General features: G+C 35.1%; 1 protein-coding gene across 7 annotated transcripts in view; it reads left to right on the forward strand.

The window, feature by feature from the left end:
* Positions 1-12,245, forward strand: part of slc12a7b (solute carrier family 12 member 7b) — a 67,999-nt gene that overhangs the window by 23,356 nt on the left and 32,398 nt on the right. For all 7 annotated transcript variants that reach the window (XM_051882036.1, XM_051882035.1, XM_051882040.1 and 4 more), the window contains exon 2: positions 11,399-11,493. In XM_051882036.1, the coding sequence (XP_051737996.1) occupies positions 11,399-11,493 (95 nt within the window). The remainder of the gene's footprint in view (positions 1-11,398; positions 11,494-12,245) is intronic.

Raw genomic sequence — 12,245 nt, forward strand, 5'->3', positions numbered from 1 at the left:
AGCGGATATATCGCATTCTGCAGAGAAGGGAGACTGCCGTTTGTCGCGTTTTGGAAAGAAAGGGAGAAAACATGGCAGAATAACACGACGGATATCGCATTTTGCACAAAATTAATAAATGACTTTTCAACACCGACCAGATACAATACTGATTTTGGCGGAAACTCAATTTTTTTGAAAATATCGCGTTTTGGAACCAAATTCTTCAAATATACTTACAAAGGTTATTCAGTCAAAAACAGCGAGGGAATTTTCTCTTTGTCTTTTGTTTGATTAATGTTAGAGACGGCAGCAGGAATATTAGGCTGCTGTCACTTTACGAGCTGCACGGATCCAATATAGGCTACCGACACACATGCGTTTTTGTCAACTGTTTGCATTCACTTAAGACATAACCAACTGTGTTGACAAGGATATTTTGACATATTTTTGTGTGTATTTGTCGATTCAAGTTCAAAAAGACGTGGAAGGGAACTCGGTATCAGTTCAGTATCACACATTAAAGGGTTAGTTCACCCAAAAATGAAAATACTGTCATTTATTACTCACCCTCATGTCGCTCTACACCCGTAAGACCTTCGTTCATCTTCCAAACACAAATTAAGATATTGTTGATGAAATCAGATGGCTCAGTGAGGCAATTGAGAGCAAAGCCATTCAAACTTTCAAGATCCATAAAGGTACTAAAAACATATTTAAAACAGTTCATGTGAGTTCAGTGGTTCTATCTTAATATTATAAAGCGACAAGAATACTTTTTGTGCGGCAAAAAAAAAATTTCAACAATATCTATCTGGGCCGATTTCAAAACACTGCTTCGGAGCTTTACGAATCAAATCAGTGATTCGGAGCGCCAAAGTCACGTGGTTTCAGCAGTTCAGCCGTTTGATAGGAGATCCGAATCACTAATTCACATGAAGCAGTGTTTTGAAATCAGCCCATATAGATATGGTTGAAAAGTCTTTATTTACGGGTGTAGAATGACATGAGGGTGAGTAATAAATGACATTATTTTCATTTTTAGGTGAACTAACCCTTTAAGTATGAGAGGCGGCTTTCTGTGCGCACGTTTTGTCTTCTTGCGCTTCAGTGGTTTAAAGTCATATCAAAATGTACACAAAGGAATCGATAAGAGGAATCAAAATTTTAGTTTTATAACAAGTATCTGATTCCTGAATGATTCCCAACCCTAATCAGAACAGGTTTCTCTAACGTTTGTTTTGGAACAGACCTTCATGCAAAACGCCACTTAGTCCTGCTGTGTCACGTCTGCTGTAATCTAATCTGTAGTATCCATTCGTGCAGAAAGCGTTTTTGTTGACAGGAGTATCCGTGATGCATGTAAAGTTAACCGACTGTCACATCTAGACACTGAAAACAGCTAGAGCAAGACCTCAACTCGCTAAATCACTTTTTAGGGAACACGTTGTGTTCTTTGTAATTTCGTCCTCTCCACCAGTAGCCACTCTCCTTTCAAACGTGGGTTTAATCTGTGCTTGTTATTCCCCGCTGCGCTGCGCTGCGCTGATTCACCGCTGCCATTGCATCAAGATGTAATTGCTCCTTCACTTTAACAGCTCTGGCTGACGCACAGAAATCACAGGCTGGAAAAACAGCTGCTGGAGTCGAGTAGAGAAACTCAATTAGCAATCGTGAATGAACAGACAATTATGCAGGAGTGTATATCTTCAGGTATACTTTTATATATACTTGTTATATGGACAATTTAAATGGTGTTTTGCATTTTTAATCAAATATTCTAGTCTAGAAAAAGATACCACTTCCGGTTCATTCATTACACCGGAAGCGGAAGGTGAAGTCAAGCACATTTTATCATCATGCATACAGACAATCTGCATGCTGTGCATGCTATACATACTATATACTACAGCAGTAGTATGATTAGTATGGTTTAATGCTATTCTGAACACAGTCCATGTTCAGGTAACACAGTAGGAGAGACTGATTTAAAGCACATCCATCATTCCTCATTGACTTACTGACCCCCTCTGCTGGAGAAACCTTGCTTTTGTTAATAAATATTTATAGAGATAATGATGTTACGTCTTTTTGCACACACTTTAGGCCTCCCTCCCTATTTAAGTTATAGTTTGGTTTGATGCCAGTTAAAATGCATACTGTAGAATTGCTGTTAATCTCTATGGTTTTGATGATTTGCTGAATTTATTTATAGGCCTGTTTGTGATTTGTGTTCTTATAATGGACACTGTGTTGTTGTATGAAATAACATCCCAGTTCTTTATTTTCTTCAGGGTCAGAGGAAGTGAGTGTGTGATATATGAAGAGCTTGTGACAGACAGAAATAATGACTGTTAGACAGAAATCGAAACCTCAGTACTGAGCTTCAGACTACAGCATGTGTTTCGCCATGATTATTTTCAAAGAATCGCAGGCTTTAAATCTGTCTTGATCCTCCTGAAGGGCTCATATTCTACAAATAATAATAATATTTTTTGTTGTTATTATTATTTTAGTAGTGATAAAATTATCTATTATTTATATCTATTTATAGATATTAGATTCAATAATATTAATAACAATAATAATTATTATTATTATATCAGTATGACCCCTTTAGGAGGATTTATTTCCACACACATAGACAGAATTTCTTTTTGTTGGCAGTTTTGGTGATCATTTTTCAAAAATGTAATCAAACATGTTTTCAATCCTGATTTGATGTGATTATTTTTGTACTGATGCAGTGTTGAGATGTAATTTCAAAGCTTGATGAAGTGCAGCGGTTCACACTCATAAAGCTGGAGTCTCACTGGGGTTTGTGTGATAATTGGTCTTGATTGTCTGTGATCGCTGAACCCGCCCAGCACACCCCTCCCCCTGCTCACGGCCCCCGCAATCCCAGCATGCTCTGTTACGTAAGCAGCGCTCCTTTTACCTGAAGGCTTTAATGGCTTACAGCATGAGAGAGCTGGTGTTTGACCACCTCGAACGAGGACGAACCCGCAGAAAAATGTTTTATTTTAAATTTAAGTGACTTTTTAATCACACATTGTGAAGATTTCACTTTTTTTGTCATTGTTTGGATTTAAACAGGGGTTCGTGTCCATTTCCTAAGTACACTAAAGCTTGCATCCTCCCTCATTTTTAGGTCAGTGTCGTAAATGGGAAGTTTCTGTCCTGCGTGGGCCTCCTTTCCTCAGGTCCTGCTACGTTTTATAAAAAGGACAGGATTTGGTTAATCTGGTTAAGTGATTACTGCCCAGTTCACATGCTGATGAAGAGCCACTAGACGACCAGCAATTAATATGGAGTCATAATGTCAGTTCCTGCAATAAAGCAGTAAGATACGAGAAACTGTGCTGTATTTTGACTGTGGTCACTGCTAAAGGATGTTCATGGACACACACTCTATATTCACAATATAACTCCACCTCAAGTGCCTTATTACTTTTTTAAAAAAAAAATAAAAAAAATAAAAATGCAATATTACAGACATAAATTTTCATGAAAATAAGTTTTTCATCATTTTTTATCTATTTTTTTAATATATATATATATATATATATATAGCTATTTTATGTATGGTATTTTATATAATATATATATTTTTTATATAAATATGCATTTATGAATATGCATTTAATATGCACGTATTAAAACCATTTAAAATGAAGTTTATAAGGCAAAAAGATGGCTAAAATAATGAAAAACTTCAAAAACTTTATGAAACATTTTAACCTAAAATCTTAATGTTGATTTAAATAAAAGATTATGAGCATGCTATGCATCAACAATTTTCATTAATAAATAAATAAATGTTTTAATGCATTTAATAATTTGTTTAATGTAATATATAATGAATTATTTTGTTTAAAAAGTTTATTCATTCATTCACATCATATTGTTATTTTAATAAAATTATATAGCTAATATTATTAGCTATAATAATAGTAATTATTATTATTTTATTAATATTATTAATAAAATTGACTTATTGTTTTTTCATTATTGTTACTATTATTGTTGTTTTGTTAATAATAATATATTAGAATTATATGATATTGTTGTTATTATTATTACTTTTTTATTTATATGAGATTAATAATAAAATTATATAATATTATTGTTTTATTATTGTAACTATTATTCATTCGTTCACATCATTTTTTTTATTTTTAGAGACATTTTTGTTACTTTAGTATGATAAATTACGGTCATCGAGTTGTAACCCAACACAGTACCAGCGTGTGTCATTTTTCTCACTCTGTTTTATCGAATATGCCTTCTAGAAAGTGAAATTGTTTAGAAATTGTTTTTCGGATGCGTTTACAGTCATTCTGACCTGTAGCTGTATTGTGATGGAATGCCGTCTCTCTCTCAGTCTCTGTCTCCATCAATCACTTTCCTACCTTTCTCTTTATCCCTCACTCTCTCTCTCCGTCTCTCCGCTCCTCCCCCGTGTCTGGGTGAGTGGTTTAGATCAGGGATCAGGCGCTCAGGGACTGATGTCTCTGTGTTTTATTGGCACCGTCACAGGCTCTGATCATCAGAGCACACTATAGTTTAGCGGCGTCTGTACCTCAGGCAGCAGGGGACACCGGAGACCCCCATTGAGCGCGTCTCTCCAGGGACCCTCGGCAGACCCCATCTCACCCTCTCTCTCCATCATCAGCATGGAGCCGGGGTCGAGCTCCCGTCCGCGGGGTAAGTGCTCTGCGTGAGGCTCGGCACCCTGGATTCACGCTCTCTGGCTTGTGATACCCGTGGATGTTGGTGTAAACTACTTGGAATTGGGTTATTAGTGTTTTAATGTTAATATAGATCCAGCATAGTGTGTATAAACTGATTTTAAGTGACTTTTTGAAGGTTGTGATGAGCTAACTCTCGTTTTTAGTTCAGTTGAACATCTTAGGTAGAAGATATGTTGTTGTTTTAATGTTGAATATACCCTGGTTTTCATTTGAATGTGAAGGTCCAGAAAATCAACATCAGCTAGAATGAGGTATTTTGTCATTTTAATGAGGATTACAGTGATTCATCTTGAGGTAAAATGCAAGAAGTGCATTTTGAAGGATATGACGGGATTAGGTTTATTGAGTTAGTCCTTATTTCTTTCTTCAGTAGATATGAAATTGCTGTTCCAGAACTTCATAATCAACTAGAATGAGATATTTTGCCATTTTAATGCTTTCAGCCAGAACAACCTTTTCTAAACTGACGTTAGGTAACATTTGTGACTAGTTGCATTGAGCTAGTCTTCATTTCCGATGAAACTTCGCAACCATCTAGAATGAGATATTTTGTTCTTACTCGAATACATAAAAACTTCTAAAGCAACTTCAACAAGATATTTTGGCATTTAATGTTGACGTCATTGATGTCATTTTGAAGGCTATCATGTGTTGTAGACGTTTACACTTGGCTTATTTACTTTGCCAGACTTTGGGCCTTCTAATTGCTTGACATCCGCGTTGGATAAAAGGATTGGAGTGACTCTTTCTGCCTCCGTCTCTTGCACAGTCAGCCGGTGTAAAACATAGCTACCGTAGGCCGCTTAAAGATCAGAACGAGAGAGAGCTTAACAGATATAAATAGAGTATGTGGCCATTTATTACCATAGAGACCGTGATTCACGGTACCTGTTAATGTCCACCTGACATGCTCATTTCATCCTTTGTGCATCTGTTGTAAAAGGTTGAAAAGAACGTTCTTAGTTTTTGCAAACTCCAACTATGTTGTTCCTGGAAAGGAAACAATTGATATAAGTCCTTATGTGTGAAGGGTAAAAAAAGGTTTGTTTCTATATTGAGCACCTGTGCATCAGCTTTTCTCATTTGCACCGTCTCTCTCCGGTGGATGGGGTGATGTTCAGGTGGAGTTGTTGTCTGTTCTTTGTTAATTACAATAAAAAACCCTAAGCTGTGTCATCTGACCGAGTCTGGTTGGTGAACTCAAGTGCTTGAGGGTCGGATCAGATCCACCGCAGCATTGCTGGGTGATTACAAGCTGTTAGTGCAGGTTGTTATTTTATTTTATTTTATTTTATTTTATTTTACTATTTTATTTTATAAGTATTTTATTCTACTATTTTTATTTTGTGAATTTTGTTCAGTTTTATTTTATATTTTGTTATTATTTATTTTATTTATTTTATTTCATTTAATTAATTTTAACTATTTAATTTTATTTTTTTGTGAATTTTATTCAATTTTATTGTATACTTTATTTTATTCCGTTATTATTTCTGTATTTGGCTTTTTATTTTATTTTATTATTTTTAACTTTTTATTTTATTATTTTTATTTTGTGAATTTTATTCAGTTTTATTTTTTATTTTATTTTAATTTTGTTGTTCTTTGTTATTTATTTATTCTGTCTTTTATTTTATTTTATTATTTATAATTATTTTATTATGTTATTGTTTTCTGTTTTGTGTTATTTTATCTTATTTTGTTATATTCGGTTTTATTATTTTTCTATTCTGTTTTATTTTTCTATTTTATTTTATTTTATTTTCGTTTTTAATGTGTGTTTTTTTTCTTCAGCTATGTAAAAAATACGTCTCCGGTCCCCTCAGGGATTTTTCACCTGTTTTATCATGTAGTAGGTGAAAATTGTGTGTCTGATCGCTTAGTAAAGTAACGGCACCTCAACAAGAGAGATGAATGATTCCTCAGATAATGTGTGAAATACAAATACTGCAGAACAACTTGGAGGTTTGTGTAGATCACTAACACTACTATGAACGACAGTAATAGTGACCATTAAATAAATGTTTGTGTGGTACTAAAGGCATGATTTCCTCTGATGCTGTCATTTAAAAAAGAAAGGTCACTTTTATCAGGATCAATTGATAATCCATCATTGATCAGCAGTATCCGTTTTAGTCTCAGGAGTTAAGGAGGCTCAATTCTCGATGAGATTATTGCTATATTTGATCTTTGACTTCCATGATGTCTACAATTAGAGTGTTTGTAAACACTCGCTTCAGAGCGTCACCACTGTCATGCCTAGAAAAGGAATCGTCTTAAGCTAAGGACATGCAGTGCGTCGCTGCTGATTGGATGAACTTGATGATCTTGTTGGTAATTTTGGCTGGTACCATCATAGCCTCTAGTTCTGCCATGGTTTAAGCTGAGACTGACTGTAATGGGACTATAAAACTCTCCTGAGTCATCAACCAGTGTTGCTCTAGAGTTTGGGAGATTTTGCACAGTTTATCCATGTGTAAATAGGCTGTGAATGTGGCAGATTGGCATGGTGTGTTTGGCAAATAGCTATAATAGCTCTAATTTTCTTACTTTTTCTTGGTTTAAGAATGTTCTTGGTTTAATGATTACTGATTACGAACTTGCAGTTGAGAATCTCCCATCAAACAAAGAAAACATTTGGCGTTTTTTTTTTGCGCCTGGAGCCAAATGTCCATCTGTTTATTCACTGTTTTCCTGCTTTCCATTTTGCTCTCTCATTCATTCTCCGTGTGTTTCCATCGCTGGATGAAGGGAGCACACTGTGTTGCTTCTGAACAGTTGAATGAAGGACTGTGACGTCTGCAGTGATATAAGCATATCTGTAATCTGGGTCATTCTGATGAAAGTGGATCACGTCTCTTGAGATTTGCCATACTGTATCAAGTGTCTGCAGTCATAGGTGTGAATGTGAACAGCATTGTTGAATATAGTAATGATCATTTAATGTAGTAAAATATGTTGAAAACTGCATTTCAGTTCGCTTTTTCATTGACTTATTGATTATAACAGCAGCTGCAGTTCTAAACACAAAAAGAGTTGCTTTACATTTCCAAAACAGGGTTACACTTTATTTCAATGGTCAACTTTGATATTCTAATAACTATACTTTGCAACTACATGTCAACTAACTCTCATTGGAGTATTAGTAGACTGTAGTAAACAGTAGGTTAGTAGAATAAAGCCTTGTTTCCACTGAAATTACCTGGAACAATTTGTTCCAGGAACTTTTTCCCCAAAGACCTGTTGCTGTCTGCGTTTCCATCGCGGTCTAAAGTACCGTGAATAGTAGTCTGGTGACGATGTAGGACTGCGTGTGTCTTTCCATTTCCTGCTGGATTTCGTCCTCCGCATATAAGCTTAATAAAGCCTGAACCTCGTTTTCGGTCCAACGGTCGTAGTTTTAAAACTTCATTATTGATTTGATTAGCAAACAACTCATACTGTAATCACCCCTACAGATTTTTAAAATGGTGGCTGAAATAAAATGCTGCATGAACCAATCAGCATGTTCAGCACCCAAGTCCCACCCCTGAAAGTTCCTGAACTTTGAAAAAGTACTACCTCGTGAGCAGGGACTTTCTGAAGGGGGAAATTTTTACCCGGAACTTCATTTAGACCCTGGTTCCAGCAGTCGAAACACACCGAACACCATCCCAAAGTCCCTAATTCCTGGGAAAGTTCCTGCGGTGAAAGCGTGGTTTGTTGACATGTAGTTGCAAAGATATTTTCTGTTGAGGAGTATCAAAATACAGTAATCGCAGATATTAATCAGACAGTCTACTAATACTCTAATGACTGCCAGTTGATATGTAGCTGCAAAGTTACTGGTAGTTAGTAGAATGTCTAAAGTCGACCATTTACCTAAAACGGTTCAAAAGATAACAAAGAGTGTCACAAAACCCTTTGAATCTAAAGGTACATATGGTCTGAAATGCTTTTGTTTCTGTTGAATTGTGTGGTATTTGGGATATCAGGTGTCTCAATGCAATCTCTTGAGATTTGGTGCTGTTCAGTTGTTGTTTTTGGGCTTGTATCTTTTACAGTTGCTTTGATACTGTGCATAGTTAAACACGTCAGTCATGCTCTTACCATCTTAGCCAGGATGTTTTGTACTGTAGAACTGATTAAATGTGTACAACCTGAATTCCGGAAATGTTGGGATGTTTTTTAAATTTGAATAAAATGAAAACTAAAAGACTTTCAAATCACATGAGCCAATATTTTATTCAACATAGATAACATAACAAATGTTTACACTGAGAAATTTTACAATTTTATGCACAAAATGAGCTCATTTCAAATTTGACATCTGCTACAGGTCTCAAAATAGTTGGGACGGAGGCATGTTTACCATGGTGTAGCATCTCCTCTTCTTTTCAGAACAGTGTGAAGATGTCTAGGCATTGAGGTTATGAGTTTCTGGAGTTTTGGTGTTGGAATTTGGTCCCATTCTTGCCTGATATAGGTTTCTAGCTGCTGAAGAGTTTGTGGTCGTCATTGGCGTATTTTTCTCTATAGGTGAAAGATCTGGACTGCAGGCAGGCCAATTCAGCACCCGGACTCTTCTACGACGAAGCCATGCTGTTGTAATAGCTGCAGTATGTGGTTTTGCATTGTCATGCTGAATACACAAGGCCTTCCCTGAAATAGACGTCGTCTGGAGGGGAACATATGTTGCTCTAAAACCTTTGCATACCTTTCAGCATTCATAGTGCTTTCCAAAACATGCAAGCTGCCCATACCGTATGCACTTATGGACCCCCATACCATCAGAGATGCTGGTTTTTGAACTGAACGCTGGAAGGTCTCCCTCCTCTTTAGCCTGGAGGACACAGCGTCAGTGATTTCCAACAAAAATGTCAAATTTGGACTCATCTGACCACAGAACACTTTTCCACTTTGAAACAGTCTATTTTAAATGAGCCTTGGCCCACAGGACATGACGGCGCTTCTGGACCATATTCACATATGGCTTCCTTTTTGCATGATAGAACTTTAGTTGGCATCTGCAGATGGCACGGCGGATTGTGACCTTTTGAGACCTGCAGGCATCAATTTGAAATGAGCTCATTTAGTGGATAAAAGTGTAAAATTTCTCTGTTTAAACATTTGTTCTATTGTGAATAAAATATTGGCTCATGTGATTTGTAAGTCTTTTAGTTTTCATTTTATTCAAATTTAAAAAACGTCCCAACATTTTTGGAATTCAGGTTGTATTTTGAATGCACTTAAAGATGCTTTGAATAAAAGTGTTTGTCAGATGCATCCGTGTATTCAGGCGCATTCAGAGTGAGCTGTGAATTTGGCATCACTTTGAGTACTTTGGACGCAAAGCATAAATGTGCACCAAACAATCTGGACTAGTTTCAGACCAGTTTGCAAATGCACTATTGTTTCAAGCTGTAAGAAAAGGTCCACATCCACATTAGAGCATCTTGTGGTTTTATTGCATAATCATACACAAATTTTGATGGATGTTCAAGCTGGTCACATTTGTAGTTGCCGGCAGGTTTCCAAAAGTTTACCATTAAACATACTCTTGGACTTTGTTGTTTACAAAGTTAAACAGTTCAAACATATTTAACTTAGTATCTTGTACCATTGCGCTGTAAAAAAAAAAAAAAAAAAAACGATTGTGAAGATTGTTAAAGTAGGATAAACAAGAAAATACTATTTTACTCTTAGAAGAAAAGGTTCTATATAGAACCCTAGGGTTCTTGACTCAATTTTATGCCAAAAAGGTTCTATTTAAGATGGAATGTCTTAAATCGTTTCATATTACTTTCATGTTAAGGTTGTTTCAGTGTTTTTCTAGTGATGAAGTATGTTTATGAGCTGTTTAATTCATAAATTTAATTAAAATAAAAAATTAATTAAAACAAAATCCATAAAATGATCCAATAATGGGAACATCTAAAAGGTTCTGTACATGAAGCACCTGACGGAACCCTTAAAATTCTATATAGAACCTTTCCTTCTAAGTCTGTTTCAGTCTTTCTACTTCAAAATTTCATGTAGAATTCAATGTGTTACTTGCCATTTCTTCATAATTATTTATAAAATTTACTAGCAATATCTGAGTGAAAATTGTTTAGTTTAAGCTAAGAAACTCTAAAAACAGTGTCTCTCTAAATCTGCGCTGAAATGATAGGTCTGAGCAAATGAATAAAGCGAAGTAATCTGAAAATAAATCCAGCGCAGTCCAGATGTTTATTTAAAATCACTGCAATTTAACATCTATATATAACCACAAACCCAGGCGGATCAGTGGGTGAGCGACGTCCACTTCCAAGTAATTGCATGTTTTAAGCTATACGTTTCAGGTTTTATAAGCGTTTCACTGAAGCTCTTCATGACAGGACACCATATGCCATCGTCTGCTCTGAACGTCAGAGGTTGACCGGTGAACCGTGGAACCCCGGGAGGATATTGATCGCCATCATGCTCTAATTATAGGAAAATCATTATTTCTGACCTACAGCAGTGGATAGGAAGTCAAGTCTATTTTTTCCTAATTTACCCAAAAGATAACAGATGATAAACACCTCTGAGTTCTGGAAGCAAACAGAGTTTTAGTGGAAATCAGCTGTAATCATGTCTTTTCTCTCTGTTCTGTTGCTCTATCCATCTTTCTTTCTATCCATCTATCTATCTGTCTAATACAGGTGATGGAACCCCAAGGGAAAGCAGTCCGTTCATCCATAACACAGATGATTATAAGGGAACTCTATATGATGGCAAAAACATGGCACTTTTTGAGGTACTATCTTTAAACTTCAGTTTTAAATGTTTATATTTCAATATGATTGAACATTGCTGCATGTTCTTTGATTAACAGTACAAAAAATAAGATTAATAATTATTTCAGGACTGTGATTTTTATTTTTATTTTTGCATATGCCACAATTTTGCATATTTATCCTCACATTTTTATCAGTAATCAATCTAGACATTTTACTTTTGTGCTATTAAATTTTCATTTTTCTCAAAGCTGATTCTCATTACATTCTCTAATTTTTAATACTAATTAAAATACTTATTATATATTTTAATATATATATTAATATTTTTCATTTTACAATAAATACTACTATAATGTGTTTTTTTTTTTTTTTTTTTTTTTTTTTTTTTTTTTGCATTACTTAAATAAATACTGAACTGGAATACTGGAATGTAATAATTCCAAAAAATATTAATAGCCAAAAATCTGGCATATAAGTAAAATATATATTTTTTCCCTTCTTTTGATTTTGACCCAGATTATTTTTTGTGAGATTATTTATATCTGAACAAACTTGGTGTTTATTCTCAGTTGACATCAAGCCTATGTTTTCCACATTCTCGTTTCATGTTTATGATCACAAATAAAGTAATTCATGGGTCATGACGTTTATTTTTGTATAATTTTATGATTTCGGACAGACAAACCTGTTATTACGTCCTTTGACTTTGGTCTCTGCATTTATTTTTACCGTTCGAGACATTGTAGAGGTTTGAAAGGAGTTGTTTGTG

This window comes from Ctenopharyngodon idella, chromosome 23 (genome assembly GCF_019924925.1).
Source record: "Ctenopharyngodon idella isolate HZGC_01 chromosome 23, HZGC01, whole genome shotgun sequence".
NCBI lineage: Eukaryota > Metazoa > Chordata > Actinopteri > Cypriniformes > Xenocyprididae > Ctenopharyngodon > Ctenopharyngodon idella.